General features: G+C 39.1%; 1 protein-coding gene across 2 annotated transcripts in view; it reads left to right on the forward strand.

The window, feature by feature from the left end:
• Window positions 1–498: 498 nt before the first annotated feature.
• zfyve9b (zinc finger, FYVE domain containing 9b) overlaps window positions 499–26,668 on the forward strand; it is a 45,252-nt gene continuing 19,082 nt past the window's right edge. The window contains exons 1-11 of one of the 2 annotated variants that reach the window (XM_073826099.1): window positions 499–563; window positions 3,280–3,847; window positions 13,246–13,345; window positions 13,423–13,556; window positions 15,190–15,304; window positions 15,633–15,755; window positions 20,758–20,913; window positions 21,005–21,235; window positions 22,974–23,056; window positions 23,502–23,606; window positions 23,861–24,011. In XM_073826099.1, the coding sequence (XP_073682200.1) occupies window positions 3,386–3,847; window positions 13,246–13,345; window positions 13,423–13,556; window positions 15,190–15,304; window positions 15,633–15,755; window positions 20,758–20,913; window positions 21,005–21,235; window positions 22,974–23,056; window positions 23,502–23,606; window positions 23,861–24,011 (1,660 nt within the window). In that variant the 5' untranslated portion in view covers window positions 499–563; window positions 3,280–3,385. The remainder of the gene's footprint in view (window positions 564–3,279; window positions 3,848–13,245; window positions 13,346–13,422; window positions 13,557–15,189; window positions 15,305–15,632; window positions 15,756–20,757; window positions 20,914–21,004; window positions 21,236–22,973; window positions 23,057–23,501; window positions 23,607–23,860; window positions 24,012–26,668) is intronic. The other variant, XM_073826100.1, reaches the window with a different exon arrangement.

A 26,668-nucleotide genomic window follows, 5' to 3' on the forward strand; every position in this document is an offset into this window, starting at 1 on the left:
TAAATGCGAGAAAAAAAAAAACGTTTCAAATGCTGTTTTTCTAAATATTCTTTTTTCGAATTGCCCGAAAAACCACCTTTTACCAAACTTTTTTCTGCGTTTCCATTAGGCATATTTTCAATTCGCTATTTCAATTTGCGCAATTTAAAGGGTAAAGGAAACGCAGCTTATGCCTCCTTTGATCAAAAATAATACGTTTTAGATAAATTACATCGGTTAATGGAAATGCAATCATTTCGCTATAGTTTTTTTTATCGACATAAAATATCGCTAAAGTTTTGCGCAAATCTGGAAATGGAAACGCACATTTGCGGATTCCTGGCGTGAATGTGAATCCGCACGACTTTGCGGATACACGGCTCCTTCGATTAAAAATGGAAAACAAAACTTGCTCGCATCGCTGATTAAAAACTCGTCGTAACATCGTGTCCCTCTGACTTCTCAAGTGAATGCGCGACGCCCCTGTGAACGCGCGTTCATCTCGAGCGCCGCTGTGCAGCCTCGCGCAGACCTCTGATGACGAGCGCAAGTAACAGAGGTGGCGATGGGATACAGAGATCCTGGTAATTACTCACATTTATTATATTAATTCCTTCATTGTATCGCTGTCGAACGTTAAAATAATCTCTAGTTCTTGTGGGAGTTTTCGGGTTTTATTCTGAGGTAATTATTGTAAGTGAGGATGTGGTAATTGGCTCTTGTTGACGGTACTGTGTCGCATTGCTGTAGTCACCAGCTGCAGCCACAGGCGAGAGTGATGTACATCAGCCATATATGAACACATGTGCGTTTACAGCGCAGCGTTGCTGCTAACCAGAAAGTGAAGCTGAATTACCACAGGACCGTGTGTCCATGTCAAACGTGTTGAAGATGTTGTCTCGTGTGAAGGTTGCGGCGTCTCGTCTGCAATGCAGTGCTGAGAGAATAACCAAACGCACATTCAGTCCTCCCTGCGGTAACACATGCTACAGTAACTTTTCAGGCTACAATTTCGGACTAGACGGAGAATAGACGAAAGCAATAATGCGGTGATATGTTCTCGCAGGCTAGAACGCTCGCATAATTGCAGACGCGACGCGACACACTAGAACGCGTCGCGTTGCTGGCAGCGTAGATGGGGTGAGGCGACAAACTCGGACTCCAAATCAGAAAGCACTTCTGCTCAGCACTTTTGTTTAAAGCTGTTATTGTATTTATGTATCTGAATTTGTGTAGGCTATTTAATATGCACTGAAATGCGTTAGTGTTTAGTTGCGTTCATGGATGATTATGAATGTGTATCTGCATATGCACCCATGCAGACGAGTCATTCTGCCCACTCAGCAAATCCTCACTGGGAAATACTGATGCAGGACTTGTGTCTGTGTGTCTGAGAGTGTGGCACACCATTAATACAGTACATCTTTAAAAAAATATAAAATGCTGAAATGCCTTGGACTTTTTTTTTACTATATAAATAAATACCATATTTTACAGGGGACTCCAATCTCTTTGAGTAGATAAAGAGATAATTGTAAGTGTTCAAATCCTGGCCTATGATAGTACGTTGTTTATATTGGAAAAATAATTATTATTTAGGTACAGTGTCATATACTTATATTTGAACTTAATATTTACAGTTAAATTCAGTTTGATATTAAATAAATATAATATTTTAGTATTTACGAATTAGCATTTCCTGGTTACCATTTATTATATTTATTATTATTATTATTATATCTTTTTATTTATATATTTATTATTATTTACAAACTTAATGTGGGATGTACAATGCAATATTTAACTGTAATATACACTCAGATAATACACCACAATAAGTTTCTTACATTTTAACCCTGTAATATAAAATAATAAAATGAAAATCAAATTTTTAGACATAATCTAAGGCAGAAGTTTGCATCATATTTCATACATCAGGCTTTTAAACTCATATACACTACCAGTCAAAATTGTATGAAAATTTGTAATGTTTTTAAAGAAGTGTCTTTCTATTTATTTGATGCAAAGTACAGCAAAAACTAAAATTTAGATTTATTTTTTTTTACTATTTAAAATGGCTGCTTTCTATTTGAATAATTTATTCCTGTGATTTTAAAGTTGAATTTTCAGCATCATTACTCCATTCACATGATCCTTCAGAAATCATTCTAATATGCTGGTTTGCTGCTCAAAAACATTATTATTATTATTATTATTATTATTATTATTATTATTATTATGTTGAAAAAAGGAAAGTAGAATTCAGGTTTCTTTGATGAATAGTTTAGAAAAACAGCATTTATCTCAAATGGAAATCGTTTGTAACATTATAAATGTCTTTATCATCACTTTTGATCAAAAAGTATCCTTGCTTAAAAAAAAAAAAAATAAAATCAATAATAATAAAAAAAGTTTTTTTTTTTTTTTAATGTTATAGTGTATAATGTTATAAAGTTTTTTTACTTCAGATGAATGCTGATCTTTGGATCTATCTTTTCCTAAAATAATCCTGAAAAAAATGTACGCAACTTTTAAATATTGATAATAATATTAAAAATGTTTCCTAAACAGGAAATTCAGCTTTGATCACAGGAATAAATTATGTTTTAAAACATATTCAAATAGAAAACAGTTATTTTAAATAGTTTTTTTTTTTTTTTTTAAATTTCGCTGTTTTTGCTGTACTTTAGCTGACTGGTAGTGTATGTTTATCTTAAAATATTACTAACAATATCAAATGTATTTCACAGCAAAAAAGACATGTGAATCACAAGCTAAAGGTTTTTTAATGATTCTTACGGTGTGTTCACACGGGGCGCAAGCGTCAACGCTTAACGGAAGGCGTGGCTGACGTTTATGGTCATAGCAGCGTCAGCCAATGAAATGCTGCTCTTGAACAGGATGAACGTGATTGGCTGCTGCCTGGCCACTGTATTTGCATAGAGCGATCTGATTGGCTGACGCGGCGCTTCACTGGCGTTGCTCGCGGCAGAAGTTGAAAATTTCTCAACTTCTGCCGCGAGCAACGCGAGTGAAGCGCCGCCGACGGATCCACAATTCCTTTCGGCAAAGCTTGACGTCACCCATTCAAAGTCAATGGGAAGCGTTGACGCTTGCGCCCCGTGTGAACACACCGTAAGAGGACTTTTACTACCTAAAAAAGTATAAACTATTAATCAGACAACAGAAGCATGTAGTAGAAATGGTTGGCTTTATTGAGTTAAAATAAAAAAAGCCAAGCAGCCCTGACAGATCCACTAGGCTGCTGGGAATTAACATATCTGACTCATCTTTTGGCAGGACTTTGTGCGGGCCACGGCGTGATGGTTTGAGGGTAAAACGAAGCTCAGGGTGGGCTAAAGTATGATCAGTAACCCTCTCGCTTTGAGCTCCCTCCACTGAGACTATGAGGCAAGCAGTAACCGCCACTCTGTCTGTGTGGGGCGAGAGGCGTTTCGGATACTCCACCCTCAAGGACTCCAGCGAGTCACTGCTGGACGAGCGCAAGCTGAGGCCTGGCCTGAAAGAGGACTTCGTCATCGAAGAGAAGGAGCGGGCAGAGAATGAGCAGGAGCAGCTGGAGGCCGTGCTGGGACTTCCATCGTCTCCTGTGGAGGACAGCCACCAAACGGGCAGCATGGAGCCCTCAGACACCATGCTAGACTGCAAGAAGAGTGGTGGGATGGAAGCAGCACTAATGGTTGGCGGGAGGAAGGGTTCACTTGGTGCTTTGCCCATGCAGCGCTGCAGTTCCCTGGGCACCACGGCCCCGCAGTGGGTCCCTGATTCTCAGGCACCAGCATGCATGAAATGTGGATCCAAATTCTCCTTCACCAAAAGACGTCATCACTGCAGAGCATGTGGGAAGGTGAGAGATGCGTGTGGAAATTTAAGTTTAAAGGCATAGTTCAGCCCAAAATAAATATTCTGTCATCATTTACTCAGGCTAAATTCGTTCCAAACCTACAGTGGTGTGAAAAAGTGTTGGCCCCCTTCCTGATTTTTTATTTTTTTGCATGTTTGTCACACTTTAATGTTTCAGATCATCAAACAAATTTAAATATTAATCAAAGATAATGCAAGTAAACACAACGCAGTTTTGTGAATGAAGTGTTTTTGTTATGAAGGAAAAACTAAATCCAAACCCACATGGCCCTGTGTGAAAAAGTGTTTGCCCCCTAAAATTAATAACTGGTTGGGCCACCCTTAGCAGCAACAACTGCAATCAAGCGTTTGCGATAACTTGCAATGAGTCTGTTACAGCGCTGTGCAGGAATTTTGGCCCACTCATCTTGGCAAAATTGTTGTAATTCAGCCACATTGGAGGGTTTTCGAGCATTAACCACCTTTTTAAGGTCATGCCACAGCATCTCAATAGGATTCAGGTCAAGACTTTGACTAGGTCACTCCAAAGTCTTCATTTTGTTTTTCTTCAGCCATTCAGAGGTGGATTTTCTGGTGTGTTTTGGATCACACACACACACCTTCCAAAAAGTTCAACTTTTGTCTCGTCAGACCACAGAGTATTTTCCCAAAAGTCTTGGGGATCATCAAGGTGTGTTCTGGCAAAACTAAGAAGAGCCTTTATGTTCTTTTTGCTCAGCAGTGGTTTTCGTCTTGGAACTTTTACTTGTCTCTTTCTTATGGTGGAGTTATGAACACTAACCTTAACTGAGGCAAGAGAGGCCTGCAGTTCTTTAGATGTTGTTGTGGGGTCTTTTGTGACCTCTTGGATGAGTCGTCGCTGCACTCTTGGGGTAATTTTGGTCGGCCGGCCACTCCTGGGAAGGTGCACCACTGTTTCATGTTTTCATCATTTGTGGATAATGGCTCTCACTGTGGTTCGCTGGAGTCCCAAAGCTTTAGAAATGGCTTTATAACCTTTTCCAGACTGATAGATCTCAGTTACTTTCTTTCTCATTTGTTCCTGAATTTCTTTGGATCTCAACATGATGTGTAGCTTTTGAGGATCTTTTGGTCTACTTCACTTCATAAAAAAACCCTTCATTTAAAAACTGCATGTTGTATTTACTTGTGTTATCTTTGATTTAAAATTTAAATCTGTTTGATGATCTGAAACATTAAAGTGTGACAAACATGCAAAAAAATAAAAAAATCATTAAGGGGCCAACACTTTTTCACACCACTGTATATACATTTTTTGTCTGCTGAGCAAGATGTTTTGAAGAATGTCGGCAAGCAGAGTTGTTGATCCCTATTGACTTCCATAGTATGGAAAAAATACAATGGAAGTCAATGGCTACCAGGAATTGTTGGGTTACCAACTTTCTTCATCTCCTTTTGTGTTCAGCAGAAGAAAGAAACTCATACAGGTTCACTATTTAGAACTTTTTCTATGAAGCCCCTATTTATAATACATTATAATGGTATTTCTAAGGCATTATAATGAATGCATAATGCATTATAAAAAACCTTATATGTGATATCATCTCATGAATAATCATAACAATTATAATACATTATAATACTTGAGCATTTGAGGTAATAACTTTTAAGATTAAAATTATTTATAACACACAATGGACAGCATATTAAATCTACTTAATTTATAATGGACCATATCATATCACATTTTATTTTTTATTTTTTTTTTTACATTACATTACTCTTTATTTTGATGGTCCCCCTAGTCTACTGACTAAACAACGTTCCAACTACATGTCAGCTAACACTCCTTAGAGTATTAGTAGACTTAGGTTAAGGTTAGGCTATAGGCAGAAGGTTCACATACTTGCAAAGTTACTTACAATCAGTTTGTCTTTTGGTGAACCATCAAAATACAGTGTTAGCATATATTTAGCATCCTACTGCTAATAATTACTGCTAGTTAGTTGACATGAAGTTGCAGAGTTACTGATAAAAATGTGTCATATTACAGATTTATCTTATCTGATACCTGATCTTATGGCTCTTTGAGAAATATTATTATTATTACTTACTTATAAGTGGTCTTTGTATGCTTTAAGTAAAGTGACATGCGTAACATGGCAAGATATGAGACTTGCAATACGTTAGAACTATGAGGAGGTAATCATACTCTTAAAAGCTATAACTGCAAATAAGTAAAAATTATAATACATTAAAACTGTTCTTAAGAATACTCATGAGATGATACAACATACTATAAGGTTTTTTATAATGCATTATGCATTCATTATAATGCCTTAAGAATACCCTTATAATGTATTATAAATAGGGGCTTCATAGAAAGTGTTACCCTTGCTTCTTTTAATTAGACACCATTTAATCTAACTGAAACTGAAAGGGAGAGTAAATTATAAAATGAAATGTTATATAGTCTTTTCTTTCCGATCTCACCACAATTCATACATATTTGAGAAGGTGGCTAGTTCTCATATGAATTTATAAGATTTGTGCAAAAGCGTAAATATTTTAGGTGGTGGCACATTCGTAGGAATTCATATGACCTTACGTCGCCCTTAAAGTTAACCGTCGCAGAAATTGTACAATTGAGGTCATACTAATTTCTACAATTAGCCACTTCGTAAAATCCGTACGAATTGGCCGTGAGATAGCGTTGGAAAAGATAGGATGAACTCAGGTAAAGTCGGCCACTTTATGTAAAACATTTCATTTAGATGCCTAGATGTTTTTTTTTTCTTCATTACTTTTGTTAACTTTAAGCTATAACATTTCAATTTGAATACAGTTCATATATTTGCAAGATGTATACCAATAAACATTTTGAGGTCATGTACTCCAAACTAATTTATTTTCAGGCAAAGTGGTCCATCCCTTATATATGTGGCCAGGCGGGGAACAGCAACAACAAGATAAGAGTTTGGTGAGCCCCGGAGGGTGGATTTATTAGATCGGTGCAGCAAAAATGAATAATACGGGTGAAAGGTGAGGTGATGTCGTCGTCTTCGTGGCGGTGCGGTGAGTTCCTCCTGGTAGGTGAGCTTCCCAGTGACGGTGGCCAGTGAAGGGGTTTGTGCGAGAGCGTGCTGTAACCCTGGTGCGTGCAACTCGGAAGTGGGGAGCCAAGCGGTCACGGCGAGTCTGTGGGAAGAATGACACAAGATCAGGTAAGTCTCACGCTGCATCGGAGATGATTCTCAATCCTCTTGTTCTATGAGTCTGCTTATAAAGCCGGTGGGGCCGTGACCAATTGGCTCACGGTGAGTGGCTCCAGCTGGTGCTCGTGTGTTGCCAGGGCGACGCTGATAGATCCTCGGGACGCCCGCCACACTCCCCCCCCCCCAAGCGACGTCCTGGTCCTGGAGGTGAAAACAGAAAGGGGAGACAGGGGGTGGGTGGGGAGTGACTCCTGACAGACCTGAATAAGCTGCCCAGGACCGAGAGAGACCGTCGGCGTTGTTGTTGCTGGAACCGGCCCGGTGGCGCACATCGAAGTGGAAGTCCTGGAGCGACAGGAACCATCTCGTGACCCGGGCGTTTGTGTCCTTGGCCCGGGCCATCCACTGTAAGGGAGCATGGTCTGTGAAGAGAGTGAACTTACGGCCTAAGAGGTAATACCTTAGCTCCAGGACTGCCCACTTGATGGCGAGTGCTTCCTTTTCCACGGCAGCATAGTTCCTCTCGGCCCGGGTCAGCTTGCGGCTGATGTAGACAATCGGATGCTCCTCTCCCTCCTGGACTTGGGAGAGCACGGCCCCCAATCCCGTGTCTGAAGCATCCGTTTGGAGCAGGAAGGGGCAGCTGAAGTCTGGGGCCCGCAGGACGGGTTCGGTCGTCAGGGCCTGCTTGATCCTCTGGAAGGCCTGCTCCGCTTCCGGGGTCCAGCGTACTCGCTCGGGCTGCCCCTTCCTGGTCAGGTCTGTCAGGGGGGCTGCTATAGAGGAGAAGCTGGGGATAAAACAACGGTAATAACCAGCCAACCCCAAGAAGGCACGTACCTGGGTTTTATTCTGTGGCTTCGGGGCGTCCAAGATGGCCTTCACCTTCCTTTCTTGGGGCTTGACGAGGCCTCTTCCTATGGTGAAACCCAGGTACTGTGCTTCATTTGCGGGGGTTGGCTGTCAGTCCAGCCCGACGAAGCTCGGATAGCACCCTCTTCAGCCGTTCGAGGTGGTCCTCCCATGCCTCCGAGTGGATCACCACATCATCCAAATACGCAGCCGCATAGGCTTGGTGGGGCCGGAGTATTACATCCATTAGACGTTGGAATGTTGCTGGAGCGCCATGCAGGCCGAAGGGAAGGGTCCGGTACTGCCAGTGGCCCGACAGAGTGGAGAAGGCGGTCTTTGGCTTGGCATCGGCGGAGAGTGGAACTTGCCAGTACCCTTTTGTGAGGTCGAGGGTCGTGATGTACCGGGCCCTTCCCAGGCGCTCCAGGAGCTCATCCACCCGGGGCATGGGGTAGCTATCGAAGTCGGAAACTTCGTTCAGGCGCCGGTAGTCGTTGCAGAATCTGAGGGTGCCATCCGGCTTTGGGACCAGGACTATCGGGCTGGACCAAGGGCTCCGGGATGGCTCAATTACCCCCAGCTTGAGCATCTTCTGGATTTCCTCCTCTATAGCTTGCCGGCGGGCCTCGGGGACTTGATAGGGCCGTTGCCGGACGATGACGCAGGGAGGAGTGCGGATCTCGTGGGACAGGATATTAGTCTGGCCGGGGGTGTCGGAGAAGACGTCCAGGAACTGACCGACCAGGTGCCGCAGCTCGGCCTTCCGGGCGGCGGACAGGCTGGTGTTGATGTCGACAGCCGCGGGTTCTGTGACGGCCAGGGCGACGGCCTGGTCCCGGTCCCCAATCCACTTTTTCAATAGGTTGATGTGATATAGCTGTAGAGGCTGTCTTCGCCCCGGTTGTCGGACACGGTAGTTTACGGGGCCTACCCTTTCCTCTACGGTGTGCGGTCCTTGCCACTGTGCGAGGAACTTGCACGCTGCGTTCGGGACCAAGACCAACACCCTGTCTCCAGGCTGGAATTCCCGCGGCTGGGCCTTCCGGTTATAGTGGCGTTGCTGGGCCTGTTGGGATCTCACCAGGTGTTCCCGGACTAGTGGCATGACTCTGTCGATCTTGTTCCTCATGTCTTGCACGTGTTCGACAACGGTGCGGTAGACGGCCGGCTTCTGCTCCCAGGCCTCTCGGGCTACGTCGAGAAGTCCCCGGGGTTGGCGGCCAAACAGGAGCTCAAACGGGGTGAACCCGGTGGAAGCTTGGGGAACCTCGCGGATGCCAAACAGAACGTAGGGTAGGAGCAGGTCCCAATCCTTTTTATCTTCAGCCGCCACCCTCCGTAGCATCTGCTTCAGGGTTTGGTTGAATCTCTCAACGAGCCCGTCGGTCTGAGGATGGTAGACTGATGTTTTGATTTGTTTTACCTTCAGCAGCCGGCACAGGTCAGCCATTAGCCGGGACATGAAGGGGGTTCCCTGGTCGGTCAGAATCTCCGACGGAATGCCTACCCGGCTGGAGAGCAGGAACAGCTCACGGGCGATGGGTTTGGCAGTGGCTTGGCGAAGGGGGACTGCTTCGGGGTACCGGGTGGCATAGTCGACGATGACTAGGATATGTTCGTGCCCCTGACCAGACCTCGGCAACGGCCCCACGATGTCCATCCCGATCCGCTCGAAAGGCACCCCGATGATAGGTAGGGGAATCAGCGGGCTGGGGGGAGGCTTTCGAGGCGACGTGCGTTGACACTCGGGGCAGGCCTGGCAGAAATTCTTCACCTGGGCTTCCAGTCCAGGCCAGTGGAACCTGTCACGAATCCGTTGTATGGTATTCTGGGCGCCCAGGTGACCGGCCATGGGGTGAGCGTGGGCGAGCTCCAGGACCATCTCCGTTTTCCCCTTCGGCACCACGAGCAGGCGTTTAACCTCCCCCCGTCGCTCCGCGACGCAGTACAACAGGCCGTTCTGCACGACGAAGTGTGGGAGAGGGTGAGGGGCTGGCAGAACCTCTTGGCCCTCCAGGAGGCGGACCTGGCGCCAGCAGTGTTTAAGGCGATCGTCCTCCTTTTGGGCCCTTCCGAAATCGCCTCCCCCGGTGACCTGTTGGAACACATCATGGTAGAGGTTAGTGCATTGGGCGGCAGACTCACCCTCTCTCCCACTGTCGGATGTCATCAGGCAGGAGCGGTATCCGGACCCCCGCGACGGCTGAGGCCGCGGCTTGCGGCGGGGTTGGACAGGCTGTGCGGTCGCGGCCAAGGCGGCGTCTAGCCCCGGCCAGTCTCGGCCCAGCAACAGAGGGACCGGTAGGTCCTTTAGAACACCGATCTCCAGGGTCCACGTCTGTCCACCCTTGTGGAAGGTAAGAAGGTTAGTCGGTACCTCACGTGTATCTCCATGGACGCAGGTGATTGGCATCACGGCTTTGGAGACTGGTCGGGGCCCGAGGGAAACTGCATTTCCTGAGTCCAGCATAGCCCGGAAATGACGTCCGCGGACCCTCACGGTGGCCGTCGGTGCTCCTGGGGAGGGTTTTTGGTGGACCACACAGCCTGCCATCCAAGCCTTGGCGGTGGGTGATGGTGGGTCCGTGGGCATGGGCTCGTTGCGGGGGCTGGTCGGCCTGTGTACTGGTCGTGGGGTGCCCTCCGGCGCTCCTGGACCACCCTCCGGGGAAAAGGCTGCGCTCGCTCCCCGGCCTCCCGATGGAAGGTAGCGTCCGCCAGCTCTACGGCCTCGATCACCTCTGCGATGGTTTTGGGCCCCCGCATGCCGGCGGCCTGCCTCATCGAGCGGGGCAGGGCTCTCAGCAGCCGGTCGACTACTACCCGTTCGGCGACTTGGACTGGGGAGGGTGAGTCTTCTAACAGCCAGTGTTCGGCCAACCGCATCAGATCAGCGGCCTGGGCGCGGACTGGCAACCGTGTTTTAAACTCCCATTCATGGAAGCGTTGGGCGGCTGTGGTTGCGGAGAGCCCGAGCCGACCCAATATCTCTTTTTTTAACTCATTATAATTGTTTTGGGACGACGCTGGTAAGGAAAAATACGCCCGTTGCGCCTCTCCAGAGAGTAACGGTGCCAGTACTGCAGCCCAAGTACCTCTCGCCCACCCCTCGGTGCGAGCGAGTGATTCAAACATCTTGAGGTAGGCCTCAATGTCATCATGTGCGGTCAGCTTGGGTAGTAGCCGGGCAGCGGTGGCCCGTGGGTCCGGGAGAGGGACGTTCTGAGCGGCTGGTAAGCGTAGTTCGGCCAAATACCCTTGAATGTGGCCATGTTGTTCGGTAAGCAGTTCAAAACATTGCTGCTCGCGGACGCTAACCTCAGTAAGCTGTTTCACAAGGTCCTCCATGTCTCTCGGGGAGGAGCGCGCCTAAAAAGAAAGCAGAAAAACAACCGGAGTGAATGGCGGGGCAAAATGGCGGTGTAAACAAACTCTTGCTCGTTGGTGTTCTCAGGCCCGGCTCATGCCTGCATTCTCCACCACCTCACGCTGCATCGGAGATGATTCTCAATCCTCTTGTTCTATGAGTCTGCTTATAAAGCCGGTGGGGCCGTGACCGATTGGCTCACGGTGAGTGGCTCCAGCTGGTGCTCGTGTGTTGCCAGGGCGACGCTGATAGATCCTCGGGACGCCCGCCACATATATTAAAAATATTCTGCATCTAAATTAAAAGCACATGATTTATTAACACATACAGTGAGAGAACAATTATTCAACCCCCTGGTGATTTTGTACGTTTGCCCACTGACAAAGAAATGATCAATCTATAATTTTATTGGTAGGTTTATTTGAACAGTGAGAGACAGAATAATGCATTTCCAAAAAGTTATAAATTGATTTGCATTTTAATGAGTGAAATAAGTATTTGACCCCTTTGCAAAACATGACTTAGTGGAAAAACCCTTACAGAGGTCTGACGTTTCTTGTAGTTGGCCACCAGGTTTGCACACATCTCAGGAGGGATTTTGTTCCACTCTTCTTTGCAGATCCTCTCCAAGTCAATAAGGTTTTGAGGCTGATGTTTGACAACTTGAACTTTCAGCTCCCTCCACAGATTTTCTATGGGATTAAGATCTGTAGACTGGCTAGGCCACTCCAGGACCTTAATGTGCTTCTTCTTAAGCCACTCCTTTGTCGTGTATTTTGAGTCGCAATCATCCACAACCCATTTTCAATGCCCCTAATGGTACATGGCCCTGTCCATGGTCTCTTTGAAGAGGTGCAGTTGTCCTGTCCCCTTAGCAGAAAAACACCCCCAAAGCATAATGTTTCCACCTACAAGTTTGACGGTGGGGATGGTGTTCTTCACTTACACCCAGTTCTCCTCTGAATCATTCAGATGTTCATCTGTCTGGCAAACTTCAGATGGGGCCTGTACATGTGCTTTCTTGAGCAGGGGGACCTTGCAGGTGCTGCAGGATTTCAGTCCCTCACGGCGTAGTATGTTACCAATTGTTTTCTTGGTGACTATGGTCCCAGCTGCCTTGAGATCATTGACAAGATCCTCCCGTGTAGTTCTGGGCTGATTCCTCACCGTTCTCATGATCAATGAAACTCCACAAGGTGAGATCTTGCATGGAGCCCCAGACCGAGGGAGATTGACAGTTTGCGAATAATCACACCAACTGTTGTCACCTTCTCACCAAGCTGCTTGGCTTGGCGATAGTCTTGTAGCCCATTCCAGCCTTGTGTAGGTCCAGCCTTGTCCCTGACATCCTTGGACAGCTCTTTGGTCTTGGCCATGGTGGAGAGTATGGAATCTGAGTGATTGATTGCTTCTGTGGACAAGTGTCTTTTATACAATCACAAAGAGAGTGCTCCTAATCTCTGCTTGTTACCTGTATAAAAGACAGCTGGGAGCCAGAAATCTTGCTGATTTATATGGGATCAAATACTTACTTCACTCATTAAAATGCAAATCAATTTATAACTTTTTTGAAATGCATTTTTCTGGATTTTTTTTGTTGTTGTTCTGTCTCTCACTGTTAAAATAAAACTATCATTAAAATTATACACTGATCAATTTCTTTGTCAGTGGGCAAACATTCAAAATCAGCAGGGGATTAAATAATTATTTTCCCCACTGCATTTTAGTATCAATATTTAGAATCTGTATTTTTGGCAATACTAAATAATTAGTTGAGATAAAAATACAAACCTGCTTATAAACTTATGTACTTAATATTTCTTCGATGTAAACCATTACCTCAAATTTTAAGTTTTGTCAACTTATTCAGGTTTGGAACAGCTTGAGTGTGAGTAAACGATGACACAATTTTCACTTTTAGGTTAACTATTCCTTTTAGATGGTTATTCCCTTTCAAAGCATGAAGCATGTCTATTTGTTTCGCAGGTGTTTTGTGTGGTGTGCTGTGACCTGAGATTCAAACTGACTCATCTCGGTGGGAAAGAGGGCCGTGTCTGTGTCACCTGTCATTCAGCCTTGATGAACCGTGAGTGTTGGGTGGATTCCTCTGCTTATGTGCTTTCACACAGTAGTTACACAGTTACAATGATGTCATTTCATCAGGGACGCTTCGCAAGGACCAGAAGAAGGTCTGGTTTGCAGATAAACTCCTTCCTCAGTCTGAGAGTAGAAGTGCCAACAGCTCTCCTGTTCACAGGAGTGTGTCCCACACAGAGAGAGCGGAGCTCGCTCAGGCGGTATGATGGGACATCTTTCTGCTTCTTTGCTTGTCTGTTATTTCATTTAAATTTATTATTTATTTATTATTTCCTATTCATTTTAGTTGCAACTTGAAAAAACACTATTGTAAGGACCATTAGAGATTTTTATTATAATTTATAATTTATTAATAATGAATAATTTGTTTTATTTGCTTTATTTGTAAATGTTTAAACACTTATTTACACTTTTTGTAATAACCCTATAAAGAGGCTATTTTAATTTATCACTCCTTATTTTAATTATTATTTTCTTTTATTATTATTTTAAATTCCCTTGAATTTTTGAAGAAAACATTTCTACTCTTACAATAACCCGATATAGAGAATATTTCATTTTAAATTTAAATTTTATTTTATTTTTAATCTTTGTAAAAAAACTTTAATGACCCTGTATATATATATATATATATATATATATATATATATATATATATATATATATATATATATATATATATATATTTTTTTTTTTTTTTTTTTTTATAATTTAATTTAATCATTATTATAATTGTTGTGGTATTTTATTTTAATCTTGATAAAAAGTACGTAATTTAAAAAACACTCTTGCACTCTTATAATCGCCCTATTTTTTGTTTACACATTTGAACAGTAAGATTTTTTTGTTTTTTTAAAGAAGTCTGCATTTATTTGATCCAAAATACAGCAAAAACCATACAATTCTGAAATATTTTTACTATTTAAAATAAATGTTTTCTATTTGAATATATTTTAAAATTTAATTTATTCCTGTGATCAAAGAAATTATAGAAATTAATACTTTTATTTCAGACATATGCTTTAAATTGATTGAAAGTGATGATAAAGAATAACAAAAGATTTCTGTTTCAAATAAATGCTGTTCTTCTAAACTTTCTATTCATCAAAGAAACCAGAAAAGATGTCACTCAACTGTTTTCAACATATTTAAAAATTCGGCTTTGAAATCACAGGAATAAAGTACATTTTACAATATATTAAAATAGAAAACAGTTATTTTAAATAGTAAAAATATTTCACAATTTTACTGTTTTTGCTGTAAAATTAATGACAAAAATGTTATTTTAGCAAACCATCACTGGAAAGAGTCAGTATTTTTTAAGAAACGTTATTGTTTTTTCTATGTATCGATACTTCATTTCGATGTTTTATTGTAATGTTTCATTTCTCGTATTTCGATTTTATTCTCGTAATTTCTTTATTCTTGAAACATTTAGAGTTTTTTCTTTCATTTTTTTTTACTTTATTCTCTAAATATTTTGACTTTATTCTCTAAATATTTCGACTTTATTCTTGTAATTTCAACTTTATTCTCTAAATATTTTGACTTTATTCTCATAATTTCAACTTTATTCTTCAAACATTTCGACGTTATTCTCAAAATATTTTGACTTTATATTCGTAATTTCGACTTTATTTTCATAAATTCTCATAAATTCAACTTACAATATATTAAAATAGAAAACAGTTATTTTATTGTGGATCAAATAGATGCAGGCTTGGTGAGCCGAAGAGACTTCTTTAAAAAACATCTTACTGTTGAAAAAAACTGACTGGTAATGTATTTATTATTATTTTTTTTTTATTGACAATCAATCTTTTTACACTGTAGGAAGTGTCTGACCTTAGAGCAGGAGATGAAGTCAATGGCCTTAGTGTCAACTCTACAAAACCCGCTCCACCAAAGGACCTTCCCCCTATTCTGACATCTACAGGGGTCAAAGGAGGTAAGAATGTGTCCTAATACGCACACTAGCTCTGACTAATTAGGCTTAAAGGAATAATTCACCCCAAAGTCATTTTTACAAACCCTCATTGATTTCTTCTGTGGAATGAAAAGATTTCCATATAATGAATGCATACAGTGAACACAAGCTGCCATGCACCAAAAAACAACACAACACGAGGGTGAGTAAACGATGACAAAAAAGTTTTATTTGGGCAAATCATCGCTAGAAAGAGTCATTATGAGATGTTATCGATTTTTCTAAAGTATCGATACTTCATGAGTGATTTTGAGATTTCAGAGGCTGGTTCTTGTGTTTATTTCTGCAGACTACACTCTGGAGGAGAAGAGAACAGAGTCGTCCCTCTTAGAGGAGTTGGAGAGAGGTCTCGCAGAGCCTCTGGTGTTTGTGCTTAACGCAAACCTTCTGGCTGTGGTGAAGATTGTCAGCTGTACGCTGTGCTAATGTCTCACTTCACAGTTGATGTATTATATTGGTCTGTAGTGTGTGTAGTCAGCCTTTTAAAAACCATTGCGTGTGTGTGTGTGCATATCTGTTTTTAGGATGTCTGCATGTTCTGTACTTCTGATAAGGCTGGGTGATAAGCAATATCATATCGACATAGCTATAAATTTTATGACATTAACAATGATAAGCTCTGGACATTTTTATCTGATATAGATTAATCTAATAGCTGATCACAGCAGAAATAAATGCAACAACAATCAGTCAATGTTTGTCACTAAAAAGTCTGCATCTTCTACATGCCTTTGTGTGGATGACTAGCGTAGTTTCATCTACTACACAAACTCAAACACACGTGACGTTCACAGTGTTTTCAGCGCCTGCCTTTTTAATTTACATGTAAACTTGTACACGTAAATCTCCAGAGTTGCTCTGAGAGTCACTTAAAAAATAAAAATCTAAAATTACGAGATTAAAGTTGTAATATTTTGAGCATAAAGTAAATTATAGTTTGTATTTTGTGATAAAACTGACAGAATTTGAAAGTTGAGACTTTGTTTTGCAATGTTGCAATGTTTTGTTTCTCATATTTTGACTTTACTCTCGTAATTTTGACTTTATTCTTGAAACATTTAGTTGTTTTTTCGACTTTATTCTCATAATATTTTGACTTAATTCTCATAATTTCAACTTTATTTTCTAAATATTTTGACTTTCTCGTAATTTCGACTTTATTCTTGTAATTTCAATTTTATTCTCTAAATATGTAGATTTTTTGTAATTTTTTAAATGATTTTTTGTTGATTTTTTGTAAGTTTAACTTTATTCTCGTAATTTCAACTTTATTCTCCAAATATTTTGACTTCATTCTCATAATTTTGACTTTATTCTTAAAATATTACAATTTTATTCTTGAAATGTTTCAACTTTATTCTCGTGATTTCAAATTCCTTCTCGAAATATTTGGACTTTATTCTCGTAATTTCAACTTTATTCTCTAAATATTTCGACTTAATTCTTGTCATTTCAACTTTATTCTCATAATTTTGACTTTATTCTTGAAATATTTCGACTTTATTCTTGAAATATTTCAACTTTATTCTCGTAATTTCAAATTCCTTCTCGAAATATTTGGACTTTATTCTCGTAATTTCGACTTTATTCTCGTAATTTCAACTTTATTCTCTAAATATTTCGACTTCTTGTCATTTCAACTTTATTCTCATAATTTTGACTTTATTCTTAAAATATTTAAATTTTATTCTTGAAATATTTCAACTTTATTCTCGTAATTTCAAATTCCTTCTCGAAATATTTGGGCTTTATTCTTGTAATTTCAACTTTATTCTCTAAATATTTCGACTTAATTCTTGTCATTTCAACTTTATTCTCATAATTTTGACTTTATTCTTGAAATATTTCAACTTTATTCTTGAAATATTTCAACTTTATTCTCACAATTTCAACTTTTCTCGTAATTTCAACTTCATTCTCAGAATATTTTGACTTTATTCTCGTAATTTCAACTTTATTCTCTAAATATTTCGACTTAATTCTTGTCATTTCAACTTTATTCTCATAATTTTGACTTTATTCTTGAAATATTTCGACTTTATTCTTGAAATATTTCAACTTTATTCTCACAATTTCAACTTTTCTCGTAATTTCAACTTCATTCTCAGAATATTTTGACTTTATTCTCGTAATTTCAACTTTATTCTCTAAATATTTCGACTTAATTCTTGTCATTTCAACTTTATTCTCATAATTTGGACTTTATTCTTGAAATATTTCAACTTTATTCTTGAAATATTTCAACTTTATTCTCACAATTTCAACTTTTCTCGTAATTTCAACTTCATTCTCAGAATATTTTGACTTTATTCTCGTAATTTCAACTTTATTCTCTAAATATTTCGACTTAATTCTTGTCATTTCAACTTTATTCTCATAATTTTGACTATTCTTAAAATATTTAAATTTTATTCTTGAAATATTTCAACTTTATTCTCGTAATTTCAAATTCCTTCTCGAAATATTTGGACTTTATTCTCGTAATTTCAACTTTATTCTCTAAATATTTCGACTTAATTCTTGTCATTTCAACTTTATTCTCATAATTTTGACTTTATTCTTGAAATATTTCAACTTTATTCTCACAATTTCAACTTTTCTCGTAATTTCAACTTCATTCTCAGAATATTTTGACTTTATTCTCGTAATTTCAACTTTATTCTCATAATTTTGACTTTATTCTTAAAATATTTAAATTTTATTCTTGAAATATTTCAACTTTATTCTCTTAATTTCAAATTCCTTCTCGAAATATTTGGACTTTATTCTCGTAATTTCAACTTTATTCTCTAAATATTTCGACTTAATTCTTGTCATTTCAACTTCATTCTCAGAATATTTTGACTTTATTCTCGTAATTTCAACTTTATTCTCATAATTTTGACTTTATTCTTGAAATATTTCGACTTTATTCTTGAAATATTTCAACTTTATTCTCGTAATTTCAAATTCCTTCTCGAAATATTTGGACTTTATTCTCGTAATTTCAAATTCCTTCTCGAAATATTTGGACTTTATTCTCGTAATTTCGACTTTATTCTCGTAATTTCAACTTTATTCTCTAAATATTTCGACTTCTTGTCATTTCAACTTTATTCTCATAATTTTGACTTTATTCTTAAAATATTTAAATTTTATTCTTGAAATATTTCAACTTTATTCTCGTAATTTCAAATTCCTTCTCGAAATATTTGGACTTTATTCTTGTAATTTCAACTTTATTCTCTAAATATTTCGACTTAATTCTTGTCATTTCAACTTTATTCTCATAATTTTGACTTTATTCTTGAAATATTTCAACTTTATTCTTTAAATATTTCAACTTTATTCTCACAATTTCAACTTTTCTCGTAATTTCAACTTCATTCTCAGAATATTTTGACTTTATTCTCGTAATTTCAACTTTATTCTCTAAATATTTCGACTTAATTCTTGTCATTTCAACTTTATTCTCATAATTTTGACTTTATTCTTAAAATATTTAAATTTTATTCTTGAAATATTTCAACTTTATTCTCGTAATTTCAAATTCCTTCTCGAAATATTTGGACTTTATTCTCGTAATTTCAACTTTATTCTCTAAATATTTCGACTTAATTCTTGTCATTTCAACTTTATTCTCATAATTTTGACTTTATTCTTGAAATATTTCAACTTTATTCTTGAAATATTTCAACTTTATTCTTGAAATATTTCAACTTCATTCTCAGAATATTTTGACTTTATTCTCGTAATTTTGACCTTATTTTTTGTAATTTCAACTTCATTCTCAAAATATTTTGACTTTATTCTCGTAATTTCGACCTTATTCTTGTAATTTTTAACTTCATTCTCGAAATATTTGGACTTTATTCTCGTAATTTCGACTTTATTCTTGTAATTTTTAACTTCCTTCTCGAAATATTTTGACTTTATTCTTGTAATTTCGACTTTATTCTCCAAACATTTCGACGTTATTCTCAAAATATTTTGACTTTATATTCGTAATTTCGACTTTATTCTCATAAATTCAACTTTATACTTAAAACATTTTGACTTTGTTCTTATAATTTCGAATTTATTTTCTAAGCATTTTGACTTTATTCCAATAATTTCTACTTTATTTTCTAAACATTTCGACTTTATTCTTGAAATATTTCATCTTTATTCTCGTAATTTTGACTTTATTCTCTAAATATTTTGACTTTATTCTCGTAATTTCGACTTTATCCTCATAAATTCAACTTTATTCTCAAAACATTTTGAGTAGGGATGCACCGATCCGTATCGGCCAATCACTTGCGCGTTTTGTCAGTAAAGCCGGTTCTGTAATCAGCGGTAAATGCCATCAGGTGCGTGATTTCACGTTGAGCCGTATATACTACACACAGCCGTTGTTCACTGACGAGCTGCGCACATTCACACTGATAATGAACATTGATTTGCGCAGCTCGTCGATAAACAACGGCTGTGTGTAGTATATACGGCTCAACGTGAAATCACGCACCTGATGGCATTTACCGCTGATTACAGAACCGGCTTTACTGACAAAACGCGCAAGCATGATCGGCCGATTGAGTTTATTCTTGTAATTTCGACTTTATTCTCATAGTTTTGACTTTATTCTGGTAATTTCGACTGTATTCTCAAAATATTTTGACTTTATTCTCTAAATATTTTCAATTTATTCTCGTAATTTCTACTTTATTTAAAAAATTTGACTTTATTCTTGTAATTTTGACTTTATTCTCGTAGTTTAGACTTTATTTTCATAACATTTTGAGACTAAAGTCAAAATATAAAAAAAAAAAAAACGTCAAAATGTTATAAATTTAATCTCGTAATTGTTTATTTTTTTACTTTTTTAACGTGGCACTAAAACACAGTCGTAAATCGAGACTAAGTTGTTAAAGTTTTTTTTTTAATACATTTTATAATACATAATTTTTAGATGATAAATTTGTGTTAAATTAAATAAAGCACAGAATTCATTAAAAATAAAACGTAAAACTGAATTTTGGGTCCTAAAATTACAACTCTCTGAAATTTGTAAACAACTGTGAACAAAAAGTTGTGTTTACATTTATTCTCAAAGACTAACAAACATGGCAAATTCATTCCCATAATTAGAAAATGGATATTGTGATAAGTATTAGGGCTGGGTAAAAAATATTTTTTTCTATTTTAATCGATTCTCATTTTTATGAAACTATTGATTCTTAAATCCCAACAATCGATTAGTCGAGCCTATTTTCAGTTAATGAACGGAACATTGTAGCGCACCTCTCATCCATTAAATCGCAATAAGCTTTGTGCTTTGTTACTTTTGATATGAAACAAAAATATAATTTTGGCCATATCTCCCAGCTTATACTTCTGAAAACAATAAGCTGGTGTGTTCATGTGATCACTAAGTTCTTCTTGTGTTCCTGTAGATGTGAACCGGCGCTGTTGGTGTGTTATGTCAAAGGGCATGCATGCTGTTGGACAGCCAGAGGTGGTCATCTTGCTGCAGTGTTTGCCTGAGGAGAAGAGATTCCCAACGGATATTTTCAATCATTTCATTCAGATCTACTGGGATGCCCAGACAGGTGAACCTTTCACAGCATGTTACTCAACCATAAAACTAAGCCCAGTTATCTGCAATGGCTTGATAACTCTTGATCTTGCTGTTTCTTCAAGCAGCAGGAAAGCTTCTGAATCACCTAAGCCACTCTTTGGTATCCCGAGGCTTCCTGGGTAATAACGAGCATGCCGGCTTTATTTATGTGCGTCCGACGTTCCAGTCTCTGGAGGGCCTGCCGTTACCTGCGCCACCCTTCCTGTTCGGGCTCCTCATGCTCCGGGCAGAGGCTCCATGGGCCAAAGCTTTTCCCTTGAGACTTATGCTGCGTTTAGGAGCAGAGTACAGATGTAAGAACACTAAATACAATTAGGATTCATATACACTACCATTCAAAATTTGTGTAAGATTGTTACGTTTTTGAAAGAAGTCTCACAGAAGATGAAAAGACGATGTACAAGAGGCATCATTGTGGAAAAAATGATTACTATTGTCTTTTATTTACATTTGAACAAAAAGTGGCATGTCCAAAATTATTTACACCCTTCTCAATAATCAATAGAAAAGTCTTTATTGGCTATTACAGCAATAAAACGCTTCCTATAATTGCTGACCAGCTTTTTGCATGTCTCCACTGGTATTTTTGCCCATTCATCTTTAGCCATGAGCTCCAACTCTTTCAGGTTTCAGCTTGCCATCACCCTGATCTTTAGCTCCCTCCACAGATTCTCAATTGGATTTAAGTCAGGACTCTGGCTGGGCCACTGCAAAACGTTAATGTTTTTGTCTGCTAACCATTTCTTCACCACTTTTGCTGTGTGTTTTGGGTAGTTGTTGTGCTGAAATGTCCACTGGTGCCCAAGGCCAAGTTTCTCTGCAGACTGCCTGATGTTGTTGTTGAGAATTTTGATGTTTTGCTCCTTTTTCATGGTGCAGTTTACTGTGATTAGATTCCCTGGTCCACCGGCTGAAAAACACCCCCAAAACATTAGGTTCCCACCACCATGTTTGACAGTGGGGATGGTGTTCTTAGGGTTGAAGGCTTCTCCTTTTTTACGCCAAATGAAGGCTACATCATTGTGGCCAAACAATTCAATTTAGTTTCATCTGACCATAAAACAGTAGACCAGAAGTCTTCTTCTTTGTCCAGATGATCATTTGCAAAGGCCAAGCGGGCTTTTGTGTGCCTTATCTGGAGAAGTGGTGTCCTCCTTGGTCTGTGTCCGTGGAACCCAGCGGTGTGCAGTGTCCGCTGGACTGTCTGCCTTGAGATGTTGCCACCAGCAGAGCCCAGATTCATCAGGATGGCCTTGGTGGTGATCCTTGGATTCTTTTTTACCTCTCTCACTATCCTCCTGGCCAGCACAGGTGTCACTTTTAGCTTCCGACCACGTCCTCTGAGATTTTTCACAGTGCGGAACGTCTTGTGTTTTTTAATAATACTTTGCACTGTAGCCACTGGAACTTCAAAACATTTAGATATGGTCTTATAGCCCTTTCCTGACTTGTGAGCAGCCACAATGCGCAGCCACAGGTCCTCAGTGAGCTCCTTTGTCTTAGCCATGACTGTCCACAAACCAACAGCAGAGAGCTTCTGTTTTTCACCTGTTGAGTTGATTAAAACAGCGGTTCCCAATAAATCAGGGTAATTAGGATGCTTTAGAACTGTTTAGACTATTTTGAGTGGTATAGAACTTTGGATTTTCCCACAGACTGTGACATTTTGCAAGGAGTATGAATAATTTTGGACATGCCACTTTTTGTTCAAATGTAAATAAAAGCTGAGAAATATTTTTTTCCACAATGATGCCTCTTGTACATCGTATTATTATCTTTTGGGAAAAGCCTGTGTCATTTCCGGTCCAAAAAAAAACTTGCTGGTTGAATAAAAGTAACTTTAAGTCAGAATTTGCCAGGGGTATGAATTAATTTTGGGCTTGACTGTATTTTAAAATGCAATTTATTCCTGTAATAGTAAAACGTAATTTTTTAGGAGCCATTTGACATTTATACATTATCTCTGTCTGCATCATTTTATGGTCTTGAAGCACAATAATTGAGTTTTTCATGTTTTTTGTTGTCCTGTAGTCTATCCCTGTCCCTTGTTCAGTGTGCGCTTCAGAGAGCCTCTCTTCGGACCCGTCAACAACAGCATAATGAGACTCTTAGTGGTGAGACTTGTGACTTATTTCTTGTCATACAGCTTCCTGTTTAGTTCATTTGTGACCCTGGGCCACAAAACCAGTCTTAAGGGTCAATGTTTTTGAATTTGAGATTTATGCATCATCTGAAAGCATCATCTGTTTTTTTAGAATAGGACAATATTTGGCAGAGATACAACTATTTGAAAATCTGGAATCTGGGGGTGCAAAATAATCAAAATATTGAGTAAATCACCTTTAAAGTTGTCCAAATAAAGTTCTTAGCAAATCATATTACTAATCAGAAATTACGTTTTGATATATTTACAGTAGGAAATTTACAAAATATCTTCACGGAACATTATCTTTACTTAATATCCTAATGTTTTTTGGCATAAAAGAAAAACTAGTTTTGTGGTCCAGAGACACATTTTATGTCTTTTAATTGATTTCCATACTGTTTTGACTCTCAAAGGATTTCCGTTTTTACCGTTACACACTGCCGACGGTGCCGGGACTCGTGGTTGACCTAGAGGCTAGAAGCACCTGTATAAGAATCCCGAAAACACGTCATCCAGAGGTACTGTAGCTTTACAGTGTGTGCATGGTCATAGTGTATTCCAGCCTTAACATAACTCATCTTAAATAAAACCATGAATTGTACATAATAGAAATACATTAGGAACAGCATGGTATCATTTTTGTTTGTGCCTTGAGTATCAGAAGAATTATCATCTCAGTGAAGTTCAGTAGATAGCAGACCTGGGGTAAAGAGTAATTCCTTCATTTCTCAGGGTAATGAGGGTCTTGTCTTTGTCTCTGCTGGTGTTTTAGCTGCTGAAGGCTCTGAATAAGTCTAATGAGAGAGTGCTGGCCTTGGGCGCCTGCTTTAATGAGCAGGCCGACTCTCATCTGATTTGCGTGCAGACGGCAGATGGACAGTACCAGACGCAGGCCATTAGCATTCACAGCCAGCCTCGCAGAGGTAAGCGTGAACACTCCCAACACGTACGTCAACGATGCGGAAAACGCAAATTCCAGTTTTAAAAAATGCAATTTAGTGTATAATGCGAAATGTCACAGAATTTTCCAAATTTTGTAGAAATAAGGGTGTGTTCACACTTGTCATGTTTTGTTGGATTAAAACAAACTCTGGTGCGATTGTTATTAGTGCGGTTCATTTGAGTAAGTTTGAACTCTGCCATCCGAACCCTGGTGCGCACCAAACAAGCGGACAGAGACCGCTAAAAAGATGGGTCTCGATCCCTTTTCCAAACAAACTCGGGTGCGGTTCGAATGAAATATGAACACAAAATGGACCAAGTTTGTCTAAACAAACACACATCACAGTTTTTACCCTCTGCCGCATCAATATGAGTAAATGAACACAAACATATTCTCTAGAACTGCTCTGAGAGTCACTTTATGAGCATTTCACCGTTTCTTTTGAGAAAAACTTTCCTTATATCATATACAAACAGAAACATAATGGGTTAGTACACGCACGAATGAAAATAAGCCTATTATTTACTCACCCTCAAGCCATCCTAGGTGTATATGACTTTCTTCTTTCAGATGAATACAATCAGTTATATTAAAAATCTCCTGGCTCTTTCAAGCTTTATATTGGCAATAGGCAGATGTTTCTCTTCAAAAAGTCAAAAGAAGCCCAATAAAGTGCATCCATCCATAATAAGTGCCTCACATGGCTTCAGGGGTTGAATAAAGGCCTCCTGTAGCGAATCGATGCCTTTTTATAAGAAAAATATTCATTATTCAGGGATGTGATTTTTCCGGATTAATCGACCTGAAAACGTGACCTATGTGAATCATGCAGATCTGTAAAAAAAAAAAAAAAAAAAAAAAAAAAGTAGGAGGGGGGGGGGGGGTAACAGGGCCACACCGGGCGGCACGTCAGATGGCAAAGAGTATGCATTTTTCCTTCCTTTCCAAGTATCAACAAGGACGTATTTGCGACCGTTCGCAAATGGCGGATGGCGAAGTATGATTAGTCAGATCACCTGTCAATCAAGCTCCCTGCTGCTCAGTGTAAGTTACCTCAGTCGCTCTCGCGCTACAGTGGTATCGTGACAAGAACATCGCCGGATCGGATGATCTGGGTATATATTATTGCTTGTGTCTATATATAACCTATAAGTTACTAATTTGACTTTGTTGTCGATTGATTAGATGATCGATTTTGAGTGATTTTCCACTATGGCAGGATGTTTAAGCTGCATTAACATTAACTTACTTGTATTTGCTAGCTATTAGGGATGCTCATTTCGGTTAATTTTCACAACCGCAAATCATTATCCGATTATTAACCGTTAACTGATAAGATGGTAAGTTAACACTTTTCAATGAGGTTCATTCAGCGCTGCCGCTCCCACCACGCGCATCACGCACTGTGTGTAGGGTACCGACTACCGAGTGTTGAGGGGGCACCAAAAAATAGTCTAATGAAAAATCAATAATTATATTTTAATTATAATATTAAATATATAGCTCACTGAATCTGATGACCGCAAATAGTTTCTCCCGAAATCTAGAGCGAGGGAGTGAGTGCGAGACTATGTAGCGCGTGCATGACAGAGGGAGAGAGAGCAAGAGACCGCACGTGTGTGCCTCATGAAGCACATGTAAGACAAACTCTACATTATCCCGCTTATTACATGGCTACCTACAAAATAAATCAATAATTTGACAAAATATTGATTTTAAAAGGAGTTGATTGATTTAAAAACGATTTATATTGCTTCCGCTAAAGAAAATAATCCGTCTCACTTCTCGTACTCAAGTAGAAGTACAGATACTTGTGTTAAAAAATACTCTGGTAAAAGTAGAAGTACTGATTTAACTTCTTTACTCAAGTAAAAGTAGCCATGCGAATGATAACCCTTTTTTTATGCAAAGCTAACGTTACCTGGACCACACAAATGTACAAGCTGAGAAACCTAAGTGGATATCTTCTTTTGACATGAACATTTGCATGCTGCACATTTAGCAGTTAAAGTTGGGTAAAAATGTAAAACTAAAATAAGTTAAAAATATTTTTTTTGTCATGGTTGTTGTTATAGAGAGTGGTGGTGATGGAGCAGTGGACAAGACACTTGCTTTTGATTCCCACTGTTACACATCCACCAAATAAGTTATGTCATACTGTACAAAAAAAAGTTGCATGTTAAATAAATTACAATGTATTTTTTGTTCAAATAAGTTGTTATGGGTCCTGCTTTACTATCCATATAGATCCGCCACCAGTTTGATCGGCGTTGGGGGGTGGGGGGGGGGCGGGGTCTTAGTTAGGGGTGGGAATCTTCAGGCACTTCACGATCCGATTCCAAAACGATTCTTGATCTATATAGTTTTTTCCCAATTAATTCTTCTGCTGTGCAAATACAACTTTACAATTTTAAAAACATGTAAAATTGCTGTTTCTATGCTTTTTGTTTATAGTTGGAATCTCTGTAAAAGTAGGTGTGTCAATCTTCACCAGTTTCAAGATTCAATTTAATTACTGTTTTCATTATCAACTAAATATCACGATGCTCACATTCTCAGTTTTCAATATTACTGCACATGGCTACATTTTCATATATTTCATATATATTTCATGAGATCATAGACAGGCAGCTTTAA

The sequence above is a fragment of the Garra rufa genome, chromosome 20, assembly GCF_049309525.1.
Source record: "Garra rufa chromosome 20, GarRuf1.0, whole genome shotgun sequence".
Classification (NCBI taxonomy): domain Eukaryota; kingdom Metazoa; phylum Chordata; class Actinopteri; order Cypriniformes; family Cyprinidae; genus Garra; species Garra rufa.